Genomic DNA, 12,944 nt, shown 5'->3' on the forward strand with positions numbered 1-12,944 from the left:
CAGGACACTCATACATTAAACACGTCCACAGTATTTTCGCTGTTCATTACAAATACTTATTTAGTGTTGCAAGGTGAACTATGCAAAATAAAATTCAACTCTGATGGATTCTGACAACATTGCTTTGAAGGATCAAGTTTCTTTGGAATAGTATACAGTAACTAAGGACGCAACTTTGCCAAGTTTGGTATTAAAATGCATTTTAGCATCATGGTGAATTCCAAATTAGGTCAATAACAGATGAGCGGAAGCAGACAGATGATTGTCAATTTACCAAACAAACGGAACTCCCACTCACATTGCAAAACTTACCCAAAATTACCACAAATTAAGGCTATGTTAAATAAAGGCAAAAACATGGGAAGCTATCGATCATTCACATATGTAACATTGATAATGAAATTCCTTCAAAGAAAACAAACACCAAATCTTTACTACAGCACACAATATTATGTGTTTAATCCATCACAATGTGCTCTTCCCCTGGGATAAACAAGGACACAGAAGTTTGTAGAAATGCTGATGAGTAGACGAAACCAACCGCCTGTTAGCTAGGTTTCTTCTGCCCACAAACTTGCCATTCCTCTGTGGTGCCCTAAGTCTCAAAGCAGGAGTGGACACAACACAACAGTCTGTACTATGTAAAATAGAGAAGACAACATCAGTGCTGCAAGGGTTTTCAAAACAGGTATTTAAGTGACAGTACGTATCTAAAAGCAATGGATGACATGATCAAATGCTTATGTCACTTCTCCTGAACTTTAGTGTACTCAGCAAAGATATGCATACTTGAACCTCACTTATAATTCATTGAAGGTTGTTTTGATGTGGAGGCTCAATAAAGGCTGGAAGAAGATACTACTAAAGCTACAGATCTATTGTTTCAGAAAGTAACATGACTAAACATTTCTTTCAGGTATATTAGCAGCCAAAACACAGTTACTATACTTCTCCAAAGAGTATCATATTTTAAGAAAAGTTTTATTGGCAAACTTGTAAGACTCGGTATTTGCCCTGACTTACAAAAACTGTTGAGAAGGGACAGATAACTTAATAAAACATACTATAATGCGTTTCCTATGTAGAAATTAGAAATTTATTCATCTGAATAGTGAAAACAGTAATTCCATTAATGTACTAGATGTGAATCTCAATAAGTTTACCTAAGACACAGACATATGGCAACACAGAAGTGTCAGTAAGAAACAAACTGGCACATTAAACTAGAGAATGTATTGACCTTGCAAGCATGACCACAAACAGAAGGAAGAAGCTAAAAAGAAAAGCAGCAAAAGAAAATTGCCTATATAAGACACCTATACAGTGAGTAGTGTAGAGAATGGAAAAATATAGATAATATCCACAGGAAAAACATAAATAATGAACTATTAATTACAACAAAAACAACTTCAGCTGGGAAGACTCCAAGATGAAGAAAACTATGTACCTTTGCTCTAGGCTGGGATGTTTTCTCAGTTGTATGCTCTTGGATGCTGGACTTTATTTTGACCTAGTAATACCACTCCTATGTTCTCATGGTTCTTCAAAACAAACAAACAAAAAACCAAAAAACCTCCCTCCTGTAACACCAAAAAAGCCTGAATTTGTACTGTGAATCACAAATGCTTGTTCAAAAAGGTGACGTTAATATGCAGCTGCACACAGGACATTTTAATAGTGGCTTTAAGAACATCAGATTCCTCCTGAATCTGATTACTGCATACAAGAAAGAAGTTGATCTCTCTCTGACATAACTGTAAAAGCCAAATTCAATAGTTCCTCAATGTATTGTCAGGACCGATAACGGACTCTGAACACATTTTCCTAAATGGGGAAGATCAGTCTGCAGAGGCATTCAGGTGGCTTTTCTATTTCAACCAAATGACTGCCTAGCTGTTTTCTCAGGAGTTAGATGCAATTACAATATTACTGTTGACAGACTATAACTTTAACATCCAAGAGGAAATGGCAATTCATTCAAATAAAAAATACGATACTGATGTTCATTCACAAGTAATATTTTTAAAAGTATTTGTGGAAAGAGAACATTTCAATTTTCCATTCAAAACTAATTTTTACCTTTAAAGATTTTCTGACACTCAGAAAAGATGACCTAATTTTATTTTTCTTTTTTTTCCTCTTACTCCTTTTTTTTCTTTAAACTTTTCCTTAGATATTTGGTGCATGGTAGTTTCAATTTTTGGTTTTCTTACTGTTTTGGAATAGGAATGATCTCAACTCCCAGAATCTCCACAAAACACAGATCTACATATTTTACTCTTTAAAACTCAAGAACATTCCATACTCGATTACTTTTTATCTTAAAGAATACATCAATGAAGACCAAGAAGGCATTTGCAAACTATTGCATCTCTCTCTCTCTTCAACATTTTTTAAAAATATATTGCTCATGAATATATGGACCAGGCTTCTTTACTTGTGCTAACTCTCAAATCACGATCACTTCCATTGCTTGAATGATATATTTTTTTCTAATATCCAAGGGAACAAGAAGAAAGGAAGCAAAATGTTAAAAGTTAGATGTGGAGACCAAGAACTGTAATTCTACAAATGCCCACTCCAATGAACTAAAGCTCTGTCAGGCACAGTTCCTCATATCCTGAATGCCCAGAGTCTCTGAGGTGGTCAGAAAGATCAATTTTCCATTTTGCAGAAACCTGGAAGCCACTATTACAAAAGGGTATCTGTGGAACAACACTGCTCTTTTAAATGAGGAGTTGTCAGGATGACATGATCTGACTGCAAGTATCTTGCAATGAACAAAACAGCAGCCTCCAGGGAATGCCGCCAGGCAGTAGTAAAGGGAATTAATGGCTAGAAGCAACACACAGAGTCAGTTTCATTGCAACATCCATCCTGTATCTAGCAGCCTTGGAGCTTAAAACTGCTGAACGGCTTGCCAATCTTACTAGAAGCATATGGCTGAGAGGAATCATAGAATAGTTTGGGTTGGAAGGGACCTTTAAAGGTCACCTCGTCCAACCCCCCTGCAATGAGCAGGGACATCTTCAATGAGATCAGGTTGCTCAGAGCCCAGTCCAACCTGACCTGGAATGTTTCCAGGGATGGGGCATCTACCACCTCTCTGGGCAACCTGTGCCAGTGTTTCACCACCCTCATTGTAAAAAATTTCTTCCTTATATCTAGTCAAAACCTACCCTCTTTTAGTTTAAAACCATTACCCCTTGTCCTGTCACAACAGGCCATGCTAAAAAGTTTGTCCCCAGTTTTCTTATGAGCCCCCTTTAGGTATTGAAAGGCTGCACTAAGGTCTCCCTGGAGCCTTCTCTTCTCCAGGCTGAATAGCCCTAACTCTCTTAGGCTTTCTTCATAGGAGAGGTGTTCCATCCCCCTGACCGTTTTTGTGGCCCTCCTCTGGAGTCGCTCCAACAGGTCCATGTCTTTCCTGTACCGAGGGCTCCAGAGCTGGATTCAGTACTCCAGGTGGAGTCTCACCAGAGTGGAGTAGAGGGGCAGAATCGCCTCCCTCGACTTGCAGGCCTTGCTTCTTTTGATGCGGCTCAGAATACGAACGGTCTTCCGGGCTGCGAGCGCACATTGTCGGCTCACATCCAGCTTTTTACCCACCAGTACCCCCAAGTCCTTCTCGGCAGGGCTGCTCTCAATCCCTTCATCCCCCGAGCCTGTATTTGATACCGAGGGTTGCCCCAACTCAGAGGCAGGAGCCTGCACTTGGCCTTGTTGAACCTCATGAGGTTCACGTGGGCCCACTTCTCGAGCTTGTCCAGGTCGCTCTGGATGGCGTCCCAACACTCAGGCGCGTCAACTGCAGCACACAGCTTGGTGCCATCTGCAGACTTGCTGAGGGTGCGCTCGATCCCGCTGTCCATGTCATTGATGAAGATATTGAACAGTACTGGTCCCAATACAGACCTCTGAGGGACACCACTTGTCTCCGATCTCCATCTGGACATTGAGCTGTTGACTACTACCGTCTGGGTGCAACCATCCAACTAATTTCTCTTCCACCAAACAGTCCACCCATCAAATCCATATCTCTCCAATTTAGAGAGAAGAATGTTGTGGGGGACTGTGCCAAAAGCCTTACAGAAGCCCAGATAGACTACATCTGCAGCTCTTCCCTTGTCCACTGATGTAGTCACTTCATCATGGAAGGCCACTAGTTGGTCAGGCAAGACTTGCCCTTGATGAAGCCATGCTGGCTGTCTTGAATAACCTCCCTTTTTCAGTAAATATCTTTCAAAAAACTTATTCTCCAGTCTCTACCTCCACTCTTTTTTACAAAAGAAGTTTCACCAAAACTTACCTCTGGGTACTTCAGTTTTAAAGTTTTATGCATTTCTCGAAAACGACTGTACCGCCTGAATACTGTCCATGTCTCATCCAGGACTGTTATCTATATCGGACAAAATAAAAAGAAACGGAAGTAAAACTATATGACACACAACACTAAAAACCATGAAGTATACAAGGCTAACAGATTAAAATGGGCAATTCTTAGTTCTCTTAACACCATTAACTTTTATAGGTTTATTTAATTTTTCTTTCATTACAGTGACAGAACTGTATTTAATAAGGAGCACTGATTGCAAAGCAAAAAAACCTGAATGCATTTATTCCTTATTCTGGAGTGGTTTGACAAGGCTGTAAACACATTAAAATATCCCCAATCCCCAATCATTCCTTGGTGCAGCTATGCAGCTCTCAGCATTACAGTCAGTGGGTGTTCCATTAATGAATGGGTATCATCCAGCACAAGTGTAGTATAGCTTCTCTATACATTCACAGAAATGTATATTCTCATACACACACACGTATACATAGATATACACAATTAATAAATACGCTTTTTTCAGACACACAGAGTTCATTACCATAGAATGGGATTCCAATTTGTAGGGTAAAAAATTACACATGCCAGCTTACAGTAGAATATTCCTTTAAAACACTCTTGGTACGTGTCATCAATATGTTGATGAACATCCCATTTATACAGGAAGTTTCTTAAAATCAACAGAATTACTCCTGTGAATAAAGCACACAGCAACAGGAGCGAAGGGGGAGGGCAAGCCAACCTTACCATCAGTCATTCACACAACCCTCACTGGAACTGAGAAACCAACAAGAATTTCAGGGAAGGAAAATTTTTCCACTGTCTAAAATCAGATGAAATTAAAGACATTTGTAACTGGGTCATAAAAGTGCTGTGACTGGAGCCTATGAAGTCTTTCTGTAGCTCTGGTGATCCAAGGCTACCAAGAAGCAGTGCTGTGGGGAGAGGTAGGCATTGTTCTACACCCACTACTAGAGCCAGAGAAAGCCAAGTAGCATTGCTTAAACCTGAAAAGACCATTGCTTTTTTTAATCTAACAGGCCTAATATGTGATATTACCTCCACCTAGCTATGATTTTATGCACAAAGATCAACAATAAGCATTTTCACAAGACACATTTCACAAAGACACAGGCTTTTTAGTCTTAAAGTGACTCCTAAAATTAACAAGTTAGTTCCCTCACTACTGAACGCATCCAAAAGTTATGGAGGTAAAGAAAGTTGCAATGGAGCAGGATAACTGAGTAGGAGAAAAACAAACCAGGGCAACAAAGCCAGAGGAAACCAGCATCCAAGCACTGTTGTTGACAACTGCTACCTCATGCTTGCAACAAACTGTCCTGGTTTCAGCTGGGATAGAGTTAACTGTCTTCCTAGTAGCTGGTACAGTGCTATGTTTTGAGTTCAGTATGCTAAGAATGTTGATAACACTGATGTTTTCAGTTGTTGCTCAGTAGCGTTTAGAGTAAAGTCAAGGATTTTTCAGCTTCTCGTGCCCAGCCAGGGCACAAGAAGTTGGCACAGGACACAACCAGGGCACCTGACCCAAACTGGCCAACAGGGTATTCCATACCATGGGACGTCCCATCTAGTTTAGGAACTGGGAAGGGGGGGGCAGGGAATCACCGCTCGGGGACTGGTGGGGTGTCGGTCGGCGGGTGGTGAGCAACTGCCCTGCGCATCATTTGTATATTCCAATCCTTTTATTACTACTGCTGTCATTTTATTAGTGTTATCATTATCATTATTAGTTTCTTCTTTTCTGTTCTATTAAACCATTCTTATCTCAACTCATGGGTTTTGCTTCTTCTCCTGATTTTCTCCCCCATCCCACTGGGTGGGTGGGGAGTGAGTGAGCGGCTGCGTGGTGCTTAGTTGCTGGCTGGGGTTAAACCATGACACAAACTCATCTCTGGTCCACCCTTCCCCATCCCAGCTGCCTTTGCTGCTCTATACAGAACAGGGAAACTAGGGGAAGTGTTTTGGAAACAAAAAATTACTGTGTGTCTTACGACATCAGGAATCAGGGTTTGGGGTGGTCTTTTTCCTATTTTTACCTCTATTTTTAACTAAAAGACGTAAGTAAACGAAACTGGCCTTCTCAAAACTTTTCACAAACATTACAACATAGGTTCTTCTAGCACATCTCCACAATGCAAATTGATTATTTCTAATAAAATTCATCTTTCATGTCACCAATAAGCTTGACTGCTACTAGGACGCCTGCATGATGGACTATGTTCCCTCAACATATTGTTAACAGTGTCTCAAACTTAATAAATCAGGTGAATGGATCTAACATGCATAGGCAGGTTTAACTAAAAAACCTATTCAGGAACATGCATGTTACACTGAACTTAATTAACCAATCAACTATTTTGTTATAGTTTGTATAATTTGTTATAATTTGAATAATTGCTTTAAAGGGCTTTGTGATTTCACAGTAAACATTAGAGTGCAGTGGCTAATCATAAAATAAAGATGTTACTCATTCTTGCTTTCTTTCTGCTTTAACTCTATATTTTAATATTTCTGAGTCATGAAATTTTGCTGTGATAATTTCTTTGTACATGATCTTTATTCAAAAGTGGCGTCTTTTTTTCCCCTATGGTTTTCACAGAAGCATGCCTTTAGGGGAACAACCTAGCACAAAACATCCAGGACTCTTCCAGCTGCACAGCCTGAGGAAGAGCATGTATGTCAGCTTGCCAATGATGTTGCTGGCTGTGCATCTGACAGCTGTCTAGGTGATAGGGTGGTACCAAACTTACCCAAATCAAATTGCCTGCAGCCAATTATTTACCAGCTTTCTTCTACAAAGTTTAATAAACAACTTGTTGGAGACAGACAGGAAAGAAAACACCAAAGCCATATATCTGTGCTGCCTAAGAACTGCAGGATTTTCTCTAGAGCTTTCTCTGGTGGCTTGGCTTGATGTGACTCAGTCACCATCATCCTCTTTGTTTACCTTCCTAATTCTTGTAATGAGACTAGCAGGTAATGCATTACAAAATGTTATTCTTACTGCTGATATTATTAGAAAATGAATTTCAAAGCTAAACAAAATCTTAACCGGTCCCCAAAACTCGGCAATAATGTTATTAGGACAGAAAGGTTCAAACTCTGCTTACATAAAGAGGAGAATCACAGCACACCTGGCATAGCAATAGCATTTCTAGAACAGAGCCTTTTATTCCTATGGCTGATACAACCAGTTTGGGCTGGGATTCTTTTCCCCTATTTAAAAAAGCTGTATGACAGACTATATACTCTGTAAGTATGGGACAGGGACATATGCAGATCTTTTGAACAATAACAAGTAAAGTAAATTTGAAAAGCCCTTTACTTTTTACTTGCAATTTGCTGATATAGTAGTTAAAAATATTTTCTTAATAACAAAAAAAAATATACGGTTGAGTAAATCTGTAAAACAGATTTTCAAAATATTCTTATCTGGGCACTTACATGATCTTTGACTTGCCTCAGAATTGTGGGTTGGTTTGTTTTGGGAGGTTTGGGGGGGGTGTTGTTTTTTTTTTGTTTTTTTTTCATTCAAGTGCACCATTTCCAATGTAAAACTTATAAATTTGAATGGAGATACTACAGTCCTGTCTCCTTATCTTTTCTTCTCACAATGACGGACAGAAAATAACCTAACAGACATTTCCAATTGATTCCACTGTAAAGCACATCACAGAACTTATTCCCCTTCTGCCCCATACAAATAGAAATAATACCATAGGGCAGAGAAAAAAAAAAATATTCCACCTCATTCTGAAGCTATTAGAAAGAACAAAAAATGCCCACCTTACTTATCTTGGCTGGTTAAACTGTCCACATTCATTATGAAAATTCACATTCCTACCAACGGACCTTGTTGAAACTGTTCCTCACGCTGTCTATGAATATAGCATCTGAAAAGCTAAAAGTTGCCTAAAAATTGCTTGTAACCTTTTTTAATTTATTATTGAGGGTATTAATCTGATAGAGTTGAGGGAAGATTGGGCTTTTTCTTTTTTCTAATTTAGATGGATATGGGGCATGCATCATTTTCTTTAAGAACTACGTATCAATGAGCACTGCTTCTGCTTTACTCCAATTCTGCAATAGTTCACTGAGCTCAGAAAGAAACTTGGACATTCTGAGCAGACCCACCACAGCATTTGCCTGAACAGAACTGCGGCTGGACCTGGAGAAAAGCACTGCATTGGGGTGCACCTGCCTGGATCTCTCTCCTATAGAGAACTCATCAGGGATGACTGAAAGGCTTTGAAACAGAAGAAAAAGCCAGTTCTGAAAGAATATCAAACAGGATAAATAAGAGAACTCGGAACAACGAGGGAAAGCTGAATAAAAATGAGAAGGCATATCTACACCTTTCCCTCTTGTCAGAGGATCCCCTGGATGGCTGTGCTTGATTCCAGGCTTTGCTTCCATCACCAGCTCTCAGGAGACACTGCATGCCTTTACGTGAGCTGGAGTTCCCCCTTCCCTGCTGCCTCACTGCTCCTGCTGCTGTCCATATGTACTGCCTGCAACTGCCAGCACTGTCTGTAACAGACACCAACAGTCTTATGGATGCAAAAGCTCTTCCCACACGCTGTTTCTAGCACAGCCCTGTCTGAATATTCCACATATCAAGACAACATGAAAGGAAGAGAACACAAGAATAGTTTTCTGGTACTATAATTCAGCTGTAACACAAATATGTTTAGACCTGATTAAGTTACTACTGTTTCATCACGTCTTTAAAGACAACATATAAAACTGTCACTCAAATGTAAGTTTTTCTATAAATGTATCTATTCATACTGAATACTTAATGGCAGACCAACTCAAACAGCTCCGTGACATCTCTTTCTGCAAAAGGAGAAGGTGCTATCTTAACTCTAATGAAGTATGGGTTTGTTCCTATTTTTGAACTCTCTCCAGTAGGTTCTCATGGGAGTCACTCAACACCTTAAAGTAGGATCTGTATCCAGTGGAAGAACCTGAGCGGACAGACCATCTTGCGGGCCCATTCCCAAATGTTATATATGTCTAGATGGACAAGATGCTGAACCTGCACTAAAATAAAAGATTTTAGGATGGTATGTTATAGTTGAAAGACTTATGAACTAACTGTGATGCTGCCAAGAAAAGTGGAACTCACTCACTCTCTTTTGGCATATAAAGGAAATAATCTTTACTATTGTATGTCACAAAAAGAAATTTATATATTTGTTATATAGAGAAATTTGTTATATTGGTTCTTCTATAGAGCAATATGCCAGAATTTAACTACAAATACAATGACTAGAAACATCTGCTGAAGAAAATACTTCTGAGATACCTAGGATTCAAAGGTTTACAATTCAACTCAATCATCCCTTGTCCCTTTGTCAGATTTCAAAGTCCTGTTACATGCAAATAGGTCAGCTATCCATTTTCCCAAGAATAAGAGGAACCTTGGTGAAGAAAACTTATTTGGGAGCTGGCAAAGGAAATGAGATTAACAATGCCCCACCCCTTCCAAGACTGACACATATTCTGGTATGAGATTACCTGAACATAAACTTGAACAAATTCAAGTAAGGCTGAAATAAGGAATTATTTCAACAACTGACATTGTATCCTGACCCATCAAGAAGGGATGAAATAAACAGGTACACGTTCTCTCCTCCCTGCCCTGTCTTCCTACTTTCCCGATTTTTAAGGCAAAAAAATCACTATACCATGTATTCTGATTTCCTATAGAATAAAAGTAACAGCAGCTGAAGATTAATACAGATCAAATTAAAGCTGGGAGCTCTGCAGGGGAAAGGTTTAAAATAGAAAAGTTTGTGGAACATCCGTGGATTGTAGCATGGAGCCAAATCCTGACCACAGCAAAAGCAGCCCACTGTGACATACAGAGACCTGGAGGCAAAGGAAAAAGCATAAACAGTTGATCGATTTGTGTAAGGGAATGACTGTAAGAAACATCCCAAAGACAGCCGAACTAAGGACCATAGGAACTTCAATAAAAGTGCTCTAAGGAAGTTGACAGCAATTGAATACAATTATTAAAGTGATAGCCCCTTCCCTACCCCATATGTCATCCATTTCGTTGCTCTGAACTTCATCAAAGCAGCTATTTAAGCAGCAGTATCTTTTAGAGGCAGACCTAGAAATGGCACAGGAGAGAGAGAAAAGACAGTACTGGCAAGTATGACAGAAGAGAATAGCCATTCCATATACACCACTCTTAGCCAGAGCATCTGCTCATTCCATGCCATTGCTGAGGTTAGGTTGCAAGCCTTGCTTCTCATAGAAACAAAATACAAGCAACAGAACTTCTGGAGCCTAGTTTCATATGCATTTTTATCTCTCCTCTATATATCCTCCTGTTGTTTCCTGTTTACAAATCTACCCCTTTCCAACATTTTTTCTTCTATCACAGTTCCTTCCAGGTAAGTCCAAGTCTTCCTGCACATACTCTTTAACTGTTCCTTCATCCTAAGGTCTTGCAGCTGCTTACATGGGTCCTAGGGATGAAGGGATAATACTTGGAAAAGAAATCTACCAACCCACTAGAAAGAGAAAATACCTTTTTACTGTATTTACCTTCACTAACCGTTACCCCGTTTAGTAAATCCCGTGTGCTGAAAATAGTTGGTGGCTAGAACAGTCCTTGGGGAAGTTTTGTATGCACTTATTATTCTCTCACCAGCTCTATGGCTCTGGGCTTTCGCTGGCTCCAGGAAATTCAAAGTTCAAAAGGTAAAAGGAAGTATTCCACCCACAAATTGTGCAATATGTTTCGAGATGAAAATTTAATTAGCTCAGAGCTAAGGTTACCCATTTTAATAAAAGGCTTTCTAAAAGAGAATGTGCGCATAGTTCAAAAATGGTCCTGCACACTGTGAGGGTAGGTCACTCCTCCAACTTAACACGAGCTAGCAAAGCATCTGGCAGTACATTCAGTGAAGAAGGCTGCCAATTCTGTCTCTGATGCCATGTACATCAGTTATGCTACATGTCCACATGCACTCAGAGCACATTTCCAATTAGACTTCACATCTTGCTTTGAAAAAACACTGGCTTAGTACCAGAGGAAACATAATGAATATGCATTTTTTCCAGCATTTCTACACAGGAGATCAACTGAAGGGAGAGGAAGCAGATAACACTTTGGAGAAGCAAGACCTTGGAAAAGCAGGGTGGGAAGAATCTGAACAACAAAGAGAACCCAAAAACAATCAAGCCTTTATTGTGGATATGTGCAAAATACTTTAATTATGCTTTCATTAGTACAGGTAAATATTGCAAGTCTAATCATTTTCTATACCTGACACTTGCATCTAAATAATGGGCTTTCCTATAACCAATATGCATTTAATCCTCATCTCAGCAACACTTTCAACTGAATTATTTGATACTGGATCTGGAACTGCTTACCCAAGAGTTTGACCACCGACCTCCTGTGTACAATAGATCTACTTGGAAAACACCTGTCTTTGTAGTGTCCTGTATTGTGCATGCCTTCTCACAGCCTCTCTTTTTTAACAGTATTGAGGCCACTTAGACAACAGAAAGAGACAGAACCAAAAATTGCACTTAGTGGAACAAAAACTACATTTCATTGGGGTTAGTAAGGTGATTTCTGGAATCTACAGATTCTCAGATGCATTTCCAGCTGCTGTTTCCATCTTTGCTAACTGTGATGCTGTCACAGTGAACACCGACAGCTGGACAGAGCAAACTAGAACTATTTGGTTTTAAACAAAAGGCATTTTTCTATTATTATTGCTACTATGATGCTATTGTTGTACAAATGCAAGCAACATATGTACAGAGACCCCAAACATTAAGGAGAAGCAACTGAAAAGCACCTACCTTTATTTCAAACTCATAGTGTTCATCCTTTCCCTGCCCACACAGGACATAGCGTGGAATACTAATTTTAATTGGGTCCTTCAGGTCGTCTGGATTTGCTCTCAGTGAACGACAGACCATCCGCTTTCATGTGCATACCAAATAGGGAGAACAAAGGAAAACCAAAATCACTACATAAGGAAAAAAAGAAAATAACTTCACTAAAAATGAGAAAATGTTCTTGGCCAGAAGAGCAGGGAAAGAGAGCATGGAGGAGGCAGAAATTATTTCTAAAATGAAGGAATTCTTTGAAAACAAAGTGGATCTTGTTTTATAAGCAAACCCTAGCATTTTGTTAATGCATGAAAAAAATTAAGGTGAAGTGTCTGCAAAAATACCGCTTTTTCTTTGAAATGGCATTTTCAGCTTAGATATCAAACCCAAGGGAAAGCAGAAGACTTTCTATTAACCCTCCCTGAAAAAAAAAATAAATAAAAATGAATCAAGCCTTAACAGTCAGCCATATTTTTTTAATGTCTTTATATAACAAACCTGTTTATAGTATCATGCAAAGCTGCCAGGGATCTAGGTAGTTCAGAAAGCTCTTACACTTTAAAAATCCAAACTTATTTTATAATTAAATAACGTATAGATAACATAGCAATCCACTGTCAGAACAGTTTCCTACTGTTTTCTTTAAATGATATCTAATTAACAGAAAACTCAACTATGATGAATTTGCATGGTCTGGACAAGAAGATCTAAAAAGGTA

General features: G+C 39.2%; 1 protein-coding gene across 13 annotated transcripts in view; it reads right to left on the reverse strand.

The window, feature by feature from the left end:
- Positions 1-12,944, reverse strand: part of KIF16B (kinesin family member 16B) — a 154,009-nt gene that overhangs the window by 41,832 nt on the left and 99,233 nt on the right. For 10 of the 13 annotated variants that reach the window (XR_012651618.1, XR_012651616.1, XR_012651617.1 and 7 more), the window contains 2 exons: positions 12,194-12,316; positions 4,310-4,399 (listed from right to left, as the gene is read on the reverse strand). Coding sequence is in view for 7 of the 13 variants with exons in the window: in XM_075035499.1 (XP_074891600.1) it covers positions 4,310-4,399; positions 12,194-12,316 (213 nt within the window). In the remaining 6 variants the exon portion in view is untranslated. Of the gene's footprint in view, positions 1-4,309; positions 4,400-12,193; positions 12,364-12,944 lie in introns of those variants that run through there. The other 3 variants (XM_075035506.1, XM_075035505.1, XR_012651621.1) reach the window with 2 other exon arrangements.

Source organism: Buteo buteo, chromosome 9 (assembly GCF_964188355.1).
Source record: "Buteo buteo chromosome 9, bButBut1.hap1.1, whole genome shotgun sequence".
Taxonomy (NCBI): domain Eukaryota; kingdom Metazoa; phylum Chordata; class Aves; order Accipitriformes; family Accipitridae; genus Buteo; species Buteo buteo.